The 12307-nt window shown below is 33.2% G+C and overlaps 1 protein-coding gene across 2 annotated transcripts; it reads left to right on the top strand.

The window, feature by feature from the left end:
• Positions 1-2018: 2018 nt before the first annotated feature.
• Positions 2019-7104, top strand: LOC145965200 (sphingomyelin phosphodiesterase 4). Of its 2 annotated transcripts, none has more exons than XM_083088590.1 (14): positions 2019-2283; positions 2555-2854; positions 3009-3111; positions 3337-3568; positions 3666-3885; positions 4078-4190; positions 4324-4482; positions 4551-4722; positions 4798-4983; positions 5138-5356; positions 5436-5528; positions 5631-5807; positions 5880-6109; positions 6207-7104. In XM_083088590.1, exons 1-14 carry the CDS (start codon positions 2257-2259, stop codon positions 6295-6297), a joined length of 2322 nt encoding a protein of 773 aa, XP_082944716.1. In that variant the 5' UTR covers positions 2019-2256; the 3' UTR covers positions 6298-7104. The 2 variants fall into 2 exon arrangements, with proteins under 2 accessions (XP_082944716.1, XP_082944717.1); XM_083088591.1 differs by having other exon boundaries at positions 2020-2283; positions 2670-2854.
• The last annotated feature ends 5203 nt before the right edge of the window (positions 7105-12307 follow it).

Genomic DNA, 12307 nt, shown 5'->3' with positions numbered 1-12307 from the left:
TCAGTATATACTCAGAATATTTCTTGGTATATTATGAATATATTTTAAAATATTTGAAGCATATTTTTACATTAATAAATATTATATATGAATATAAGAAGACAGTTGGACTATATGTAGAATAAAAAATAGATTCTTCGTGATGTAAAAAATAAATAAAAATGTGAAATTATTTACTTTATAAACAAAACTTCAGACAAAAATGTTATTTCTAATAGATGAATATAAAACGTTTGAAAAACACCTATTAGTGTTTATTAAATGATTCTTATTGAAATATTGATCTCGATAATCTATGTACAATTATGTAAGTACACTCGGTAATAGATGAAATACCTTAATAAATGCAGTAAATGGATTACTTCTCATTTTAATTTCAAATAATCTGTTTAATATTCTGAATTCCAACAAGGAATCCAGATTATTAGACAAATTACTTTAAATTAAGTCAGTTTATTATAAATTAAACTGACTAAAAGGAAAAAAGAAGAAACTTTGGAATTCATGTTAGTACCAGTCCTTTATGTCCATTTCACCAAAAATTAAGTACGAGTTTGGTGGCGCGCGTAGCGGCAAAATGAAGAAATACATGCAATATTATAGAGTATCCTGAAAATATATGAGAAAGAATATACTAATACGAGATATTCAAAGTATATTCTGAGAATATATGAAAAATAATATACAACAAGAGATGTTATGGGATTATTCTCAGTATATTACATCTGTAACGTATATTTACAGTATGAGTATAGAATATTCGAATAATATCATGTGCTGTGTGGGTAAATGGGAGATAGCCTATTTATTGCGTATATTAAAAATAAAATATAAATAAAAATAAAATTATTCTTATGGCCGAGTGTATTTATATACTTTTATAAATGTCCAAGATATTCACTTATCAAAAATGAAAAAAGTAATATGTCTCGAAAGTTCATGAAATTTTCACATAGATTCCACGTAGATTCTAGTACCGTTTTTGAGCGGATTATCCACTAGAGGCGTGCAAATCTGCTCTCACTCCCGCTCGTTCTCGACAGCGAGACTGGATTCTCGAGACTCAGATTATCGGGAGCGCTGTTATCGAGAATAGAGGCTCGAGAACGAGCGAGTCCCGAGTCTCGATGCTCTATTAGGGCCTCCGCACAAGGTGTTCCGTATCGCATTACGTTACGTTAAGTATAGATCGTAAATTTAACTCCGTACGTAAAATTAAACTTCAGTCAACGCACAGAAGAAATCGTAACGTAAAGACGAAATGTCTTTACGTTACGATTTCTTCTGTGCGTTGACTGAAGTTTAATTTTACGTACGGAGTTAAATTTACGATCTATACTTAACGTAACGTAATGCGATACGGAACACCTTGTGCGGAGGCCCTTAGACGGAGTAGGGATAGAAATCTACCCACTCCGTCTAATAGAGCATCGAGACTCGGGACTCGCTCGTTCTCGAGCCTCTATTCTCGATAACAGCGCTCCCGATAATCTGAGTCTCGAGAATCCAGTCTCGCTGTCGGGAACGAGCGGGAGTGAGAGCAGATTTGCACGCCTCTATTATCCACTCGAATATCCACGTGGATTCAACGATATTAATCTACGTGGTAATAACGTGGATTACACGTATTGTTTTTGTCGGGATAAGGCATAAAACATAGTCTTAAAGGCCCATATTCTGAATCCTCTTTTATCGATAAAAGTGCCTCTAAAAGTGGCATATAAGCCTTCTGATTGGCTACAGGCCGCTTTTAGGAGCACTTTTATCGATAAAAGAGGATTCAGAATATGGGCCTTAAAATCTTAAGGCAGCCATTCTGCTCAGGCCCTAATGGCCATCACACATAAAATTCCATAAGCACGTAAGACGTAAGCGTAAGGAAATCGACCAATCACGGTCAAGTATTAGCCCCTCCAAGGGGTCAAAACTCGACCGTGATTGGTCGATTTCCTTACGCTTATGTCTTACGTGCTTATGGAATTTCATGTGCGAAAGCCTTAAGTGTGTGTATAATAGGTTAGAAAGAGAGAGCAAGCGAGACAGAAGGTCACTGCCGTGATTGGTTACCTACCAAGTCCGCGCATGTGCAGTTTATTTTTACCCACGCTAACATCAAAAGTGCCGACACTGTGCCAGTCGAAAGTGTAATGTGTGCATATACGCGATATATAGAGTAAACAGCATTATAAATTATTGTTTATTATTTTTTAAATGCTGGTTTTTATAGTTTATTCAAGGACGAAAAATCTTTAAACAATGACTGCTTCTACTGATGTTGCTACAGTATGTAAATTATATATCAGTTGATTTATAATGAGATATAACCTTAAAAAATCAGAGTAGTATAAAAATCTTTAAAAAGAACACAAATTATATTAATTAAAAAATATACTTATGTTTCAACCATGATATTATACATGCATTAATTATTTGTCGAAAAAAATTGCAATGCATCATAATCATAATTATCAATTATAATAGCAACAGTATATATTATTACTGCAAGTATGATAAAAGCAATAAATAATACAGACATTACTATATCATTTTTTAGATTAGAGCACAAAGATATTTAAATGAGCCACTGATAGAACGATGTAGAAATTTAGCTATATTGATAGACGAGTCAAGTACTACTGAACTGCAGCTTGTTTTTCCTCTACTAATAGATTCCTTATTTGGAATAGTAGATAATATTGGATGGAATCTGCACAGTATTACACTTAAGAAGAATCCACAAGAATATGAAGCATTATGCAACTTTCTTAATCTACAAGGACCAATGTTTTCTTTATGTTACAAATTGCTTCCAGACTGTTATCTGAAATATAATTTTCCAATATCATATCTTCCAGTATGTCTAAAAATTTATGCAGCATATATATAAATAAATAATATATATATATATATATATATAGATATATATATATATATAAAACAGTATTATAAATTTTATATATATATGATAACTTTATTACTGCTACAAACCTTATTGTTTCATATTTTAGTCAAAGATACGTTCCATGTTGGAAGAAGCAGTAATATCACCATTTTATCTTGATAAAATTAGAGATGACCAAGGAACACGTGTTCCTTCAGCTTTATGTATGAGTATCCTTCACCAAATACTATTATAATGTGTATATTCATTATATTGTGTATCTAACTGTTAATTAAAATTATATATAATAATGTCTATGATATAACAATGCCTGCTAAAATAAAAGAAATGTTTAATAATATCGTAATGCTATATATCAGTGTTCTTTGTTTATTCTTTACTTAATATATTTTATGCTACATTACTATTGATTTTTCCTTAATGCAGATATATATATCCCTTTGAATATTATATTTTTCATTTTGCATATCATTTGACCAATCCCTGGTTGCAACTGCAACAATCAGAGAATATATGGGCGAATTGGGAAACAGTTTATGTTCAATTAGCACATAATTATTTTGATCATTTCCTTCCAAAGGATAATTCTATCGTTCTACCAATGATTGGACCATACATCAAAAAAACTCCACCAAGGAAATTAACACAGTCACCAGAGTTCAGAAGGTATGGATTAATTATTTATTTATTTTATTTTAAGAAATAAGTTATATAAATTAAAACAGTAAATATATCACATTTATATATCTTAAATTCTAATCAGAGACTGTCAGAGATTGCAAACTCCAAGACTTCTCAAGACGTCTATATTATCACCAGGAACGACAACCCCTGGATCAGGAGTACCGCAACAACAGTATTTATCGCTAGTATGGAGAAGCGAGACTATAGTACAAGTTTTTCTTGATTTTTGGTTGGAATATACAGAGGACACCCAATTAACTTCTCAATTAAATACATCTTACTTAACAATACCGCGACGAGTAAGTTTTCTATGCACAATTAACAAACACAGAGTATATAGTATGTAAAAATACATATAGTATGTGAAAATAAATAATTATAAAAATATATAAAAAAATATTTCCGCAATAAAAGTATTAATAATTTTTATCATTTTAAATTGATTTTATTTTAATTTGATCATAGCTTCTAATAGTAACATCTAATTTTAGCATAGCATACATTCCGGTGAACATGTACGCCTTGTAAGAGGGTTTATAAAAACACTGCATGAATTTACGAATAGTGCAACAGGTGACAAGAGCGCTATGGATGAATTGAAGAGGTATTAAGATATTGTAATATATTCATATAGTATATAATATATTCATATAATATATAGTATACATATATATTTTATAATAATCTTTTATCTTAGATAACTTCTTTAATACTATTATTTTATTTTTATTTGTCAGAATAATTCTTCCTTCAGTTCAAGGAAAAATATACACCTTTCTGCGAAAAGCAATACATCATTGGCCATTAGATAGTTCATTTAGATTAATATTGGAAGCTTGGTTGAGTTTTATTCAACCATGGAGATACATTCCGGAAATAACATACACTAAAGAAGGGTACATATATATATATTGTAAATATTATCAAAATATTCTTGCTAATATTTATGCTTTAATATTTTCAGTAAAACAGAGGAAGAAGAAAGAGGTAAAATTCATGATACTGGAAGATGGATTTCTTTTGTTGCCAGTAATTTATTAGCATATACAGCTATATTTCAACAGTTGCTCCCAAGATTTATGAGAATTGATTTGGTAGCACCTAAGAATGCAACAATGTTATTCAGAGTTACAAAGGCATGCATTATTTTTATTGGCAATATATTATTTGCTTATGCTTAAAGATATATTTTTCCATTTTCTATTTCATAGGTATTTTCGCAAACACATTTAGCAAAAATGATATGTGAAATAGAAAGTTGCATGGATGATGTAGGTTTAAGTAAAAGCCGATTAACTACCAATCAATGGACATCGATTGTTAGGCAACAGATTCTCGAGTTGGAAGGTCCGACCTATCAATATGTGCCTATGTTTTCATCAGCTATCACTTCACAAGTATTTTTTATTTTTCATAGATTTCTAGATATCTATTGATTATCAATCTAATACTAGATTAATTTAGTATTAAACTGGATACTAATTTGATACTAAATTATTACTAAATTATGGACTAACTTTTTAAATGTTTTATTATAATTTTCTTTGATAGGTTGTATGGTTTTTAAGTACCATTAAACAAGCACATTTAACTGCGACCAGTTTGGTTGAAGCTCTGGAAAATAGAAAGAGAGGAAAGCGCTTCTTGCTGTCTTTATGGGAATTTATTAATTGTGAAGATTATTCCTCAGATGATATCAGTATAGAAGAACGACGACGCGTTCCCCTACTCTTGGCTACCGCTCAGCAGCAACTGATAGATATATTTCAAGTAATTAGATTTTTCTTATACTCATAACATAAATCGTATATCTATATTAATATAAATATATACATCGCAATTATTACAGATCAAACTTGAAGACATTCCACAAGTTGCTATAGTGGCGGATCAAGAATATCACGATAGTATTCTATCCACGTCTTTTTGTCATCAATCCCAGGTGTGAAAAATTGATTATGTTCTTGATTGTTTCTTTTTTTTTTAGTAAAATAGAATTTATCAAAACTTCAGCTGATTACAAAAAAATACGATTAATCTTTAGACGGAATCTAGTCTTAACTCGAGTAGACCAGGTACTTTTGTATCACTGCAAGAAGATAGACAAACGTGCCGATATATCGAGTATATGGGTGATCCAGAGCTACAGCCAATTCGAACTAATGAGTGTGCTTTTTTCGTTAGAAATTTCTACAAATTATGCTGTTACATTAATCTTAAGGTATTATATATATATTTACTTTTAACGCAAAACAAACTGTTGTTCGTCGATCTAAGAACTTACGATTTACAGTATCGACGTGAGATCATTGCACTATACAACAAACAGAGCTTCTTCGGTAATATCTCTCGACAATTACTCATACCACCTGTTACGGTCGTGAAGTTACCAAAACGTACGCCTAACGGATTTATTAGTGGTTGTGAGGAACGACTGCCACCTCGATTAACTTTGCGACCTTTAGCCAGTTACACATTTCTTATCAGTATATCATGTGGTATATTTATCGCATGGTTTACCACGTACGTAGTTTCATAATCGCTTTATAAATTGTTGTGAATTGAAATACGTTAGGATAACTTCCATATTATTCTACATTTACAATATTTTCTCTTATAGTTATGGTCTTTTTAAATTCCTGGGATTTGTACTTTGGGTGTGGATTATGTATATAGTCATACGTGCTATGTTACATCATTGTTTTCCATAAGATATAAGTTTTTTCAGATCAAATACATTTTCTGTCTAGCTGATAATATTTTCAGTTTTTTAAATTACCAATAAGATTCAATTCTACATAAGTTGTTTTAAACAATATATTTATGAATATATAAATTAAGAGAATAATTATAGGAGAATACATAATTAGGATATATTTATGAATATATATAACAATTTTCGATACACGCACACGCACACACACACACACACGCACGCACGCACACACACTAACATTTATATATATATATATATATTTGTAAATGGTAGTATATATATACATACAAGATGTTTCTTCAGGATTCATGGACAAACTGCAAAAGGTATTAGAATTCATCAAGACAATCAATTTTTATTAAAAAGTCAGTGTCCGACACATCCTTAAAGAGCTACACATCTCTGGTCGGATCACCTTTGATTTTATTTTCTACTTTTTTATTTTTCTATTTTTTTTAAATTTTATTTAAAGAACGTGGTTAATGTTATCAGATGTTATGTGCAGTATACATATCCAATGCTGTCGTGTGGCTAGTTGTTTGATTCACGGCGGTTTAAACAAGAATGCAATTCTTTGAGAATGCGTCGGAAAAAATTCAGGTTTCTTGACAAAAATTGGTAAAATTTACCATCGAGATTTGTTCCATGAATCTTCAAACATTTTGTATAATATATTTTCAGTAATGTTTGTAAATCACTATTCTTAGTTGTGTGTATTTACATTATAATTATTTATAAAGAATATATACCAAATAAAAAATGTTTGTGTTTGCTATAAACAATAGAAAAATATAAAAAATAATACATATATACACAGACTTCTATAATACACTAGACTGCTAACATCTGTATAAAATGAATTTTTTTCGAGACAATGCAAGTCCCTCCATTTCTATTTCACTGGTGAACATCGGAGATTAGATAAAAAACTGAATTGGTTGATCCATATCGACTCTTTGGCCCATATTCTGAATCCTCTTTTATCGATAAAAGTGCTCCTAAAAGCGGCCTGTAGCCAATCAGAAGGCTTATATGCCACTTTTAGAGGCACTTTTATCGATAAAAGAGGATTCAGAATATGGGCCTTTGTCGATAGCCCGATTCAACCGATTTGCTATTATGGTGCTTTCGAATCACATCCCGCGATACCGTCGCGTGTGAATCTCCAGTCTGATGCCACTCGACCAGCGGAGGGCGTCGTAAAACCTTGCTTTTCGTTTAAACCGAATGACAAAAAATCAAATATGACTTCGGTGATGATCGACCTTAGTCCTTCTGTTTTTAATCGCGAGGAAACGCCTTCCGCTCTCGATTTGGTTGATGGGTGGTTCATTAATCTTTTCTCCGCCGACATTCCGGGAGAGGTCCAAGGCCTGTTACAACTAGGGGATAATTTTTGCTTACCAATTGGAAGTAATGAAAAGGCAATAGTTGAAATGGTCAAAAATATTGAACATAACATTAGAAGGCTTCCGATTAGTGATCAAATTACTATCAGGAACCGCTCTGCCCCAATAATTAATAAGATAGCTGGCCACTCTTTTTGGTGTGTCGGAGGAGGATGAGACACTTATTCGCGCGGCAAACTTTACAAAAAAATTCCTACGGGAAAATCCCAACGTTATTTTTACAAGAGCGGATAAGGAAAATGTCACGGTTGCCCTTGACAGGGAAATTTATTTAAAAAAGATGACAGATATGTTTAGTGACGAAAGCACCTATTTGATTTTAAGTAAAAATCCGATTAGAAAAATGATTAATGGTCTCCATGAGTTGCTAGTGAGATGGAAAAATCATAACTACATTTCCGATATGACTTACAAGCGTTTGAACTGCACTGATGGTGTGTTACCGAGAGCCTATGGATTACCAAAAATTCATAAACCGAACTGCCCATTTAGGGTGATTGTCTCTTCAATCAACACTCCCCTATACCAATTAGCTGCATTTTTACATAACATCATCTATGACGCTATCCCCAGGGCACATAGTCATGTTGCCAATAGCTTTGAATTAGTCAAAAAACTATCAGGTGTACAGTTAAATGACCACTTTAAATTACTATCATTGGATGTTGTTTCTCTCTTTACTAACATCCCATTAGATTTAGCGTTGGATAGCGTCTCAGAGAGATGGTGTTTAATAAAAGAAAAGTGTAGCATTCCCCGCGACGAATTCTTGACTATAGTTCGGTTTATATTAAATTCTACTTTTTTCACTTTTAATGGAAAAATATACCAACAAACATTCGGAACTCCCATGGGCTCTCCCCTATCCCCCATCATTGCCGATATCACTCTGCAAGATTTGGAAAATAAAGCAATTGGACGAGTTCCCTTCAATCTACCATTCTATTATAGGTATGTGGATGATATAGCTTTGGCGGCTCCCTCTTCTATATTCAATGAGGTCTTGGGTATCTTCAAATCTTTTCATCCAAGGCTTCAGTTCACATTGGAGGAGGGAGTTGATAATAAACTTAATTTTCTTGATGTTACGATAATCGTGAACAATAATTTAATTGAATTCGATTGGTATCACAAACCCAGTAAGCAAAATGTTAGCAGGTTGGCAGCAGATTGACAGCAAATTCGATCAGAATCCCACACCAGAACCGTAGCCATCTGTGTCCGCATTAAGCTTTTGTTTTGGCGACAGAATCTATCTGTAAAACATAACCTGTCAACAAACTGTCGGCAGAAACCGAGCAGGATCTGCGCGATGCAATTTGATGTTAGATTGCCAGCAGAAACCGAGCAGAATCTACGCATGCAACCTGATGGCAAATTGACAGCAGAAACTGCACAAGATTTGCGCTTACTTTTATTAATATTATATAAATGCAACAAAATTGATTATTACAAGTGCTAAATAAGAATATTATGGGCAAGTTAATTACAATTTTCTTCTAAAATGACATATATGTCATATGTTATATCGTAATATATGTTAATGTAATATATGTTATATCGTAGTTATATCTCATATAGCAAAGGACTAATTTAATTAAATTAAATTAATAATAAAGTAAATGATAAAAGTAAATGTAACTTGTAAAACTGGAGATGTAATTTATTTAAAATTAAATTCTTGCTTTATGCCTCAAATAGGCAGTACATGAATAATTATTCCAATCAGTTTAATATTCTGAATCTCATCTGCTTGTATCAGATATCAGAAATTAAAGTGATAGAAATTAAAATGATAATTACTATATTCTTAGTCTTTTATTCATATTCGCGACTTTATATATATTTCTGACAGAAATTAGATTACGAGAAAGTACAGCTCACGTAGCGGTAAGTGAAGGAACTATCGAATCATGCAAACTCTGTTCCGTTTCTGTCGTCAATCTGCTATCAGAGATTGTGTGCGCAGATCCTGCTCGATTTTTGTTATCAATTTGCTATCAAATTGCGCCTCACAGATCTTGTTAAATTTCTGCTATCAATTTGCCGTCAGTTATATCTGCAGGCTTTACGATTTCTGTCGATAATTTGACATAAAATTTCATTGCGCAGATCCTGCTCGGTTTCTGCCGACAATCTGTTGTCAAATTGCGTCGCACAGATCCTGTTCAATTTCTGCCATCAATCTGCCGTCAGTTATATCAGCAGGCTCTACTCGATATCTGCCGAGAATTTGATATCAAACTGTGTTGCGCAGATCTTGCTCGATTTCTGCAACCAATCTGCTATGATAATTTTAAACAAATCCTGTTCAGTTTCTGCTATCAAATTATGTCAGTAGGTTTTGTAACATTTCTGCTGACATTCTGTTATCATTATTTGATATAATAAATTTTTTATACAATTTGCAATCTTACTGCCGACAAAAATTTGTAGCAGAAATTGACAAAATCTGTTTGAACAGACTTTGCTGACTGGGTACTTAATCAGTATTGGAAATATTTGTGTTAACTTGACCGACTCTTGTAAATTTTTAGGGGCCTATTTAGATTATTGACTTTTCGGGCATGCATATGCCAATCACCTTCGAACAGTTGTTTAAAACTCTTAAATGTTATAAGCATACTTAGAGGAACGTGGTAGCTCCATCACCCTTTTGCAAATATATAGAGACTTAATAATTCCCTTAAGCGTCGTCTACAATGAGATTTTAAGGAGACTTAAGGCGTAAGATTTAAGGGTAAAACTGCTGTTTAGGGGACCCAGCCCAAATGACCTTGACCTTGACATATGTTGTCAAGGTCACTGTCCTGAGTAACGTGCAGGAGGTTTTAGCCGTCGCCCGTTGTTTATTAAAAAGTTATTAACAAAAAAATTTTATAAATGGAACTTAATTTTCGGACACCATGTACAATAACAGACCTCTTGTCGCGTTGAAAGTTATAAACGTGAATAAACGTAAAGAAAAACGCAAAAAAAAGGCAAATTAAAGGTAAATAAAAAAAGGTAAACAATTTAAATTTATATAGAATTTAATACAATTTAATACAATTAAAAAGTATCACAAATGTATGTGTACACACACACACACACACAGGCGGGGGGTGCAAGGGGGGGCCTTCGGCCCCCCCTCCCGCAACCACCCCGCCGGTAGGCAAGGTGGACTTCGCTTTACAACTTACAGCATATATCTATTATGATTCAACTCTTCGCAATGCGTCCCCTACCGGCAGGGTGGTTGCGGGAGGGGGGGCCGAAGGCCCCCTTGCATCCCCCCGCGCGTGTGTGTGTGTGTGTGTGTACACATACATTTGTGATATATTTTAATTGTATTAAATTGTATTAAATTTTATATAAATTTAAATTGTATTAAATGTATTTAAAATAATTATTTTTTTATATAAGAGCTAAAATAGTAGGTTTATGGAAAAAATGCATATAACCTTTTTTGTAGAGTTTTTCAGCGGCTTTATTTTTTGCTTAAAATTTTGTTTCTCAAATCAATATTTTCAGAGATAAAAAGCATTAAAATTGTGAAATTCTTTTGTTAATAACTTTTTAATAAACAACAAGCGACGGCTAAAATCTTCTGAATGTTACTCAGGACAGTGACCTTGACAACATATGTCAAGGTCAAGGTCATTCGGGCTAAGTCCCCTAAACAGCAGTTTTACCGATTTAAGAAATTGACCAATCACAATCAAGTATTAAGAGAATAGTCGACTGTGATTGGTCAATTTCTTAAGTCTTACGCATTAAGTCTCCTTAAAACCTCATTGTAGACGACGCTTTACGGAAAAAACACTCAAAAAAATACTCAAAATAACACTCAATTTGAGCATTATTTCGTACACTCAACTTGAGAGTAACACTCAAATAATTTTAGTGTAACTCTCAACTTACTGAGGGTTACTCTCAAATTGACAGTCGGCAGAAAAAGTCTAAAGTCGACTTCAAAGTCAGACTGAATGTCAACTTAAAGTCGACTAACAGTTGACAAATGATTCGACTATAGTCGACTGTCAGTCAGCTAATAAGTCGACTTAAAAGTCAATTTTATGGCAACTATAAGTCAATTTTCAGTCAATTTAATGTCATGTCCATTAACTACTAAATTTTTATTTTAATGTCATTTCTCAAAAACTTGATCGATTTAATGTTCTGTATATTGATACATATATGATGGAATTAAAAAAATTAACTATCAGCAGTTAATCACATGGACCTCTGGAGCTCCTTGCAAAAGATAGAGGAGATGCGGCTATATAATAGCGCTCTTTGACCGATAAGCCATGATTCGTGGGACCTGTGTCGCAGCCTTATATTACTGTCTTAGATGAATCCCACTTTCGGATTAGGCGTTTTACTTTTCGCCACCTAGCGGCGAGGGGGGGTCAAGGGCTTGTTACGCGCAACATATAGCCTCTACATAATTACAAAAATAAGGTAATAGGTCAATTGTCAACCTCGCCTGCTAGTGGTGCCCCCTGTGCTCGCAAAAGAGGCTCTGACGACCCAGCGCCTGGGGGTATACCTGGGCTACCCTGACCTTTGGGGGCTAAATACATTGGTCTAGTTCGCGTTGGGCTGACAACC

This window comes from Camponotus vicinus, unplaced genomic scaffold (genome assembly GCF_025532165.1).
Source record: "Camponotus vicinus isolate PSW18456_S1 unplaced genomic scaffold, iyCamVici1.0 SCAF_14, whole genome shotgun sequence".
NCBI lineage: Eukaryota > Metazoa > Arthropoda > Insecta > Hymenoptera > Formicidae > Camponotus > Camponotus vicinus.
This window is presented reverse-complemented; position numbering and strand designations above follow the sequence as displayed.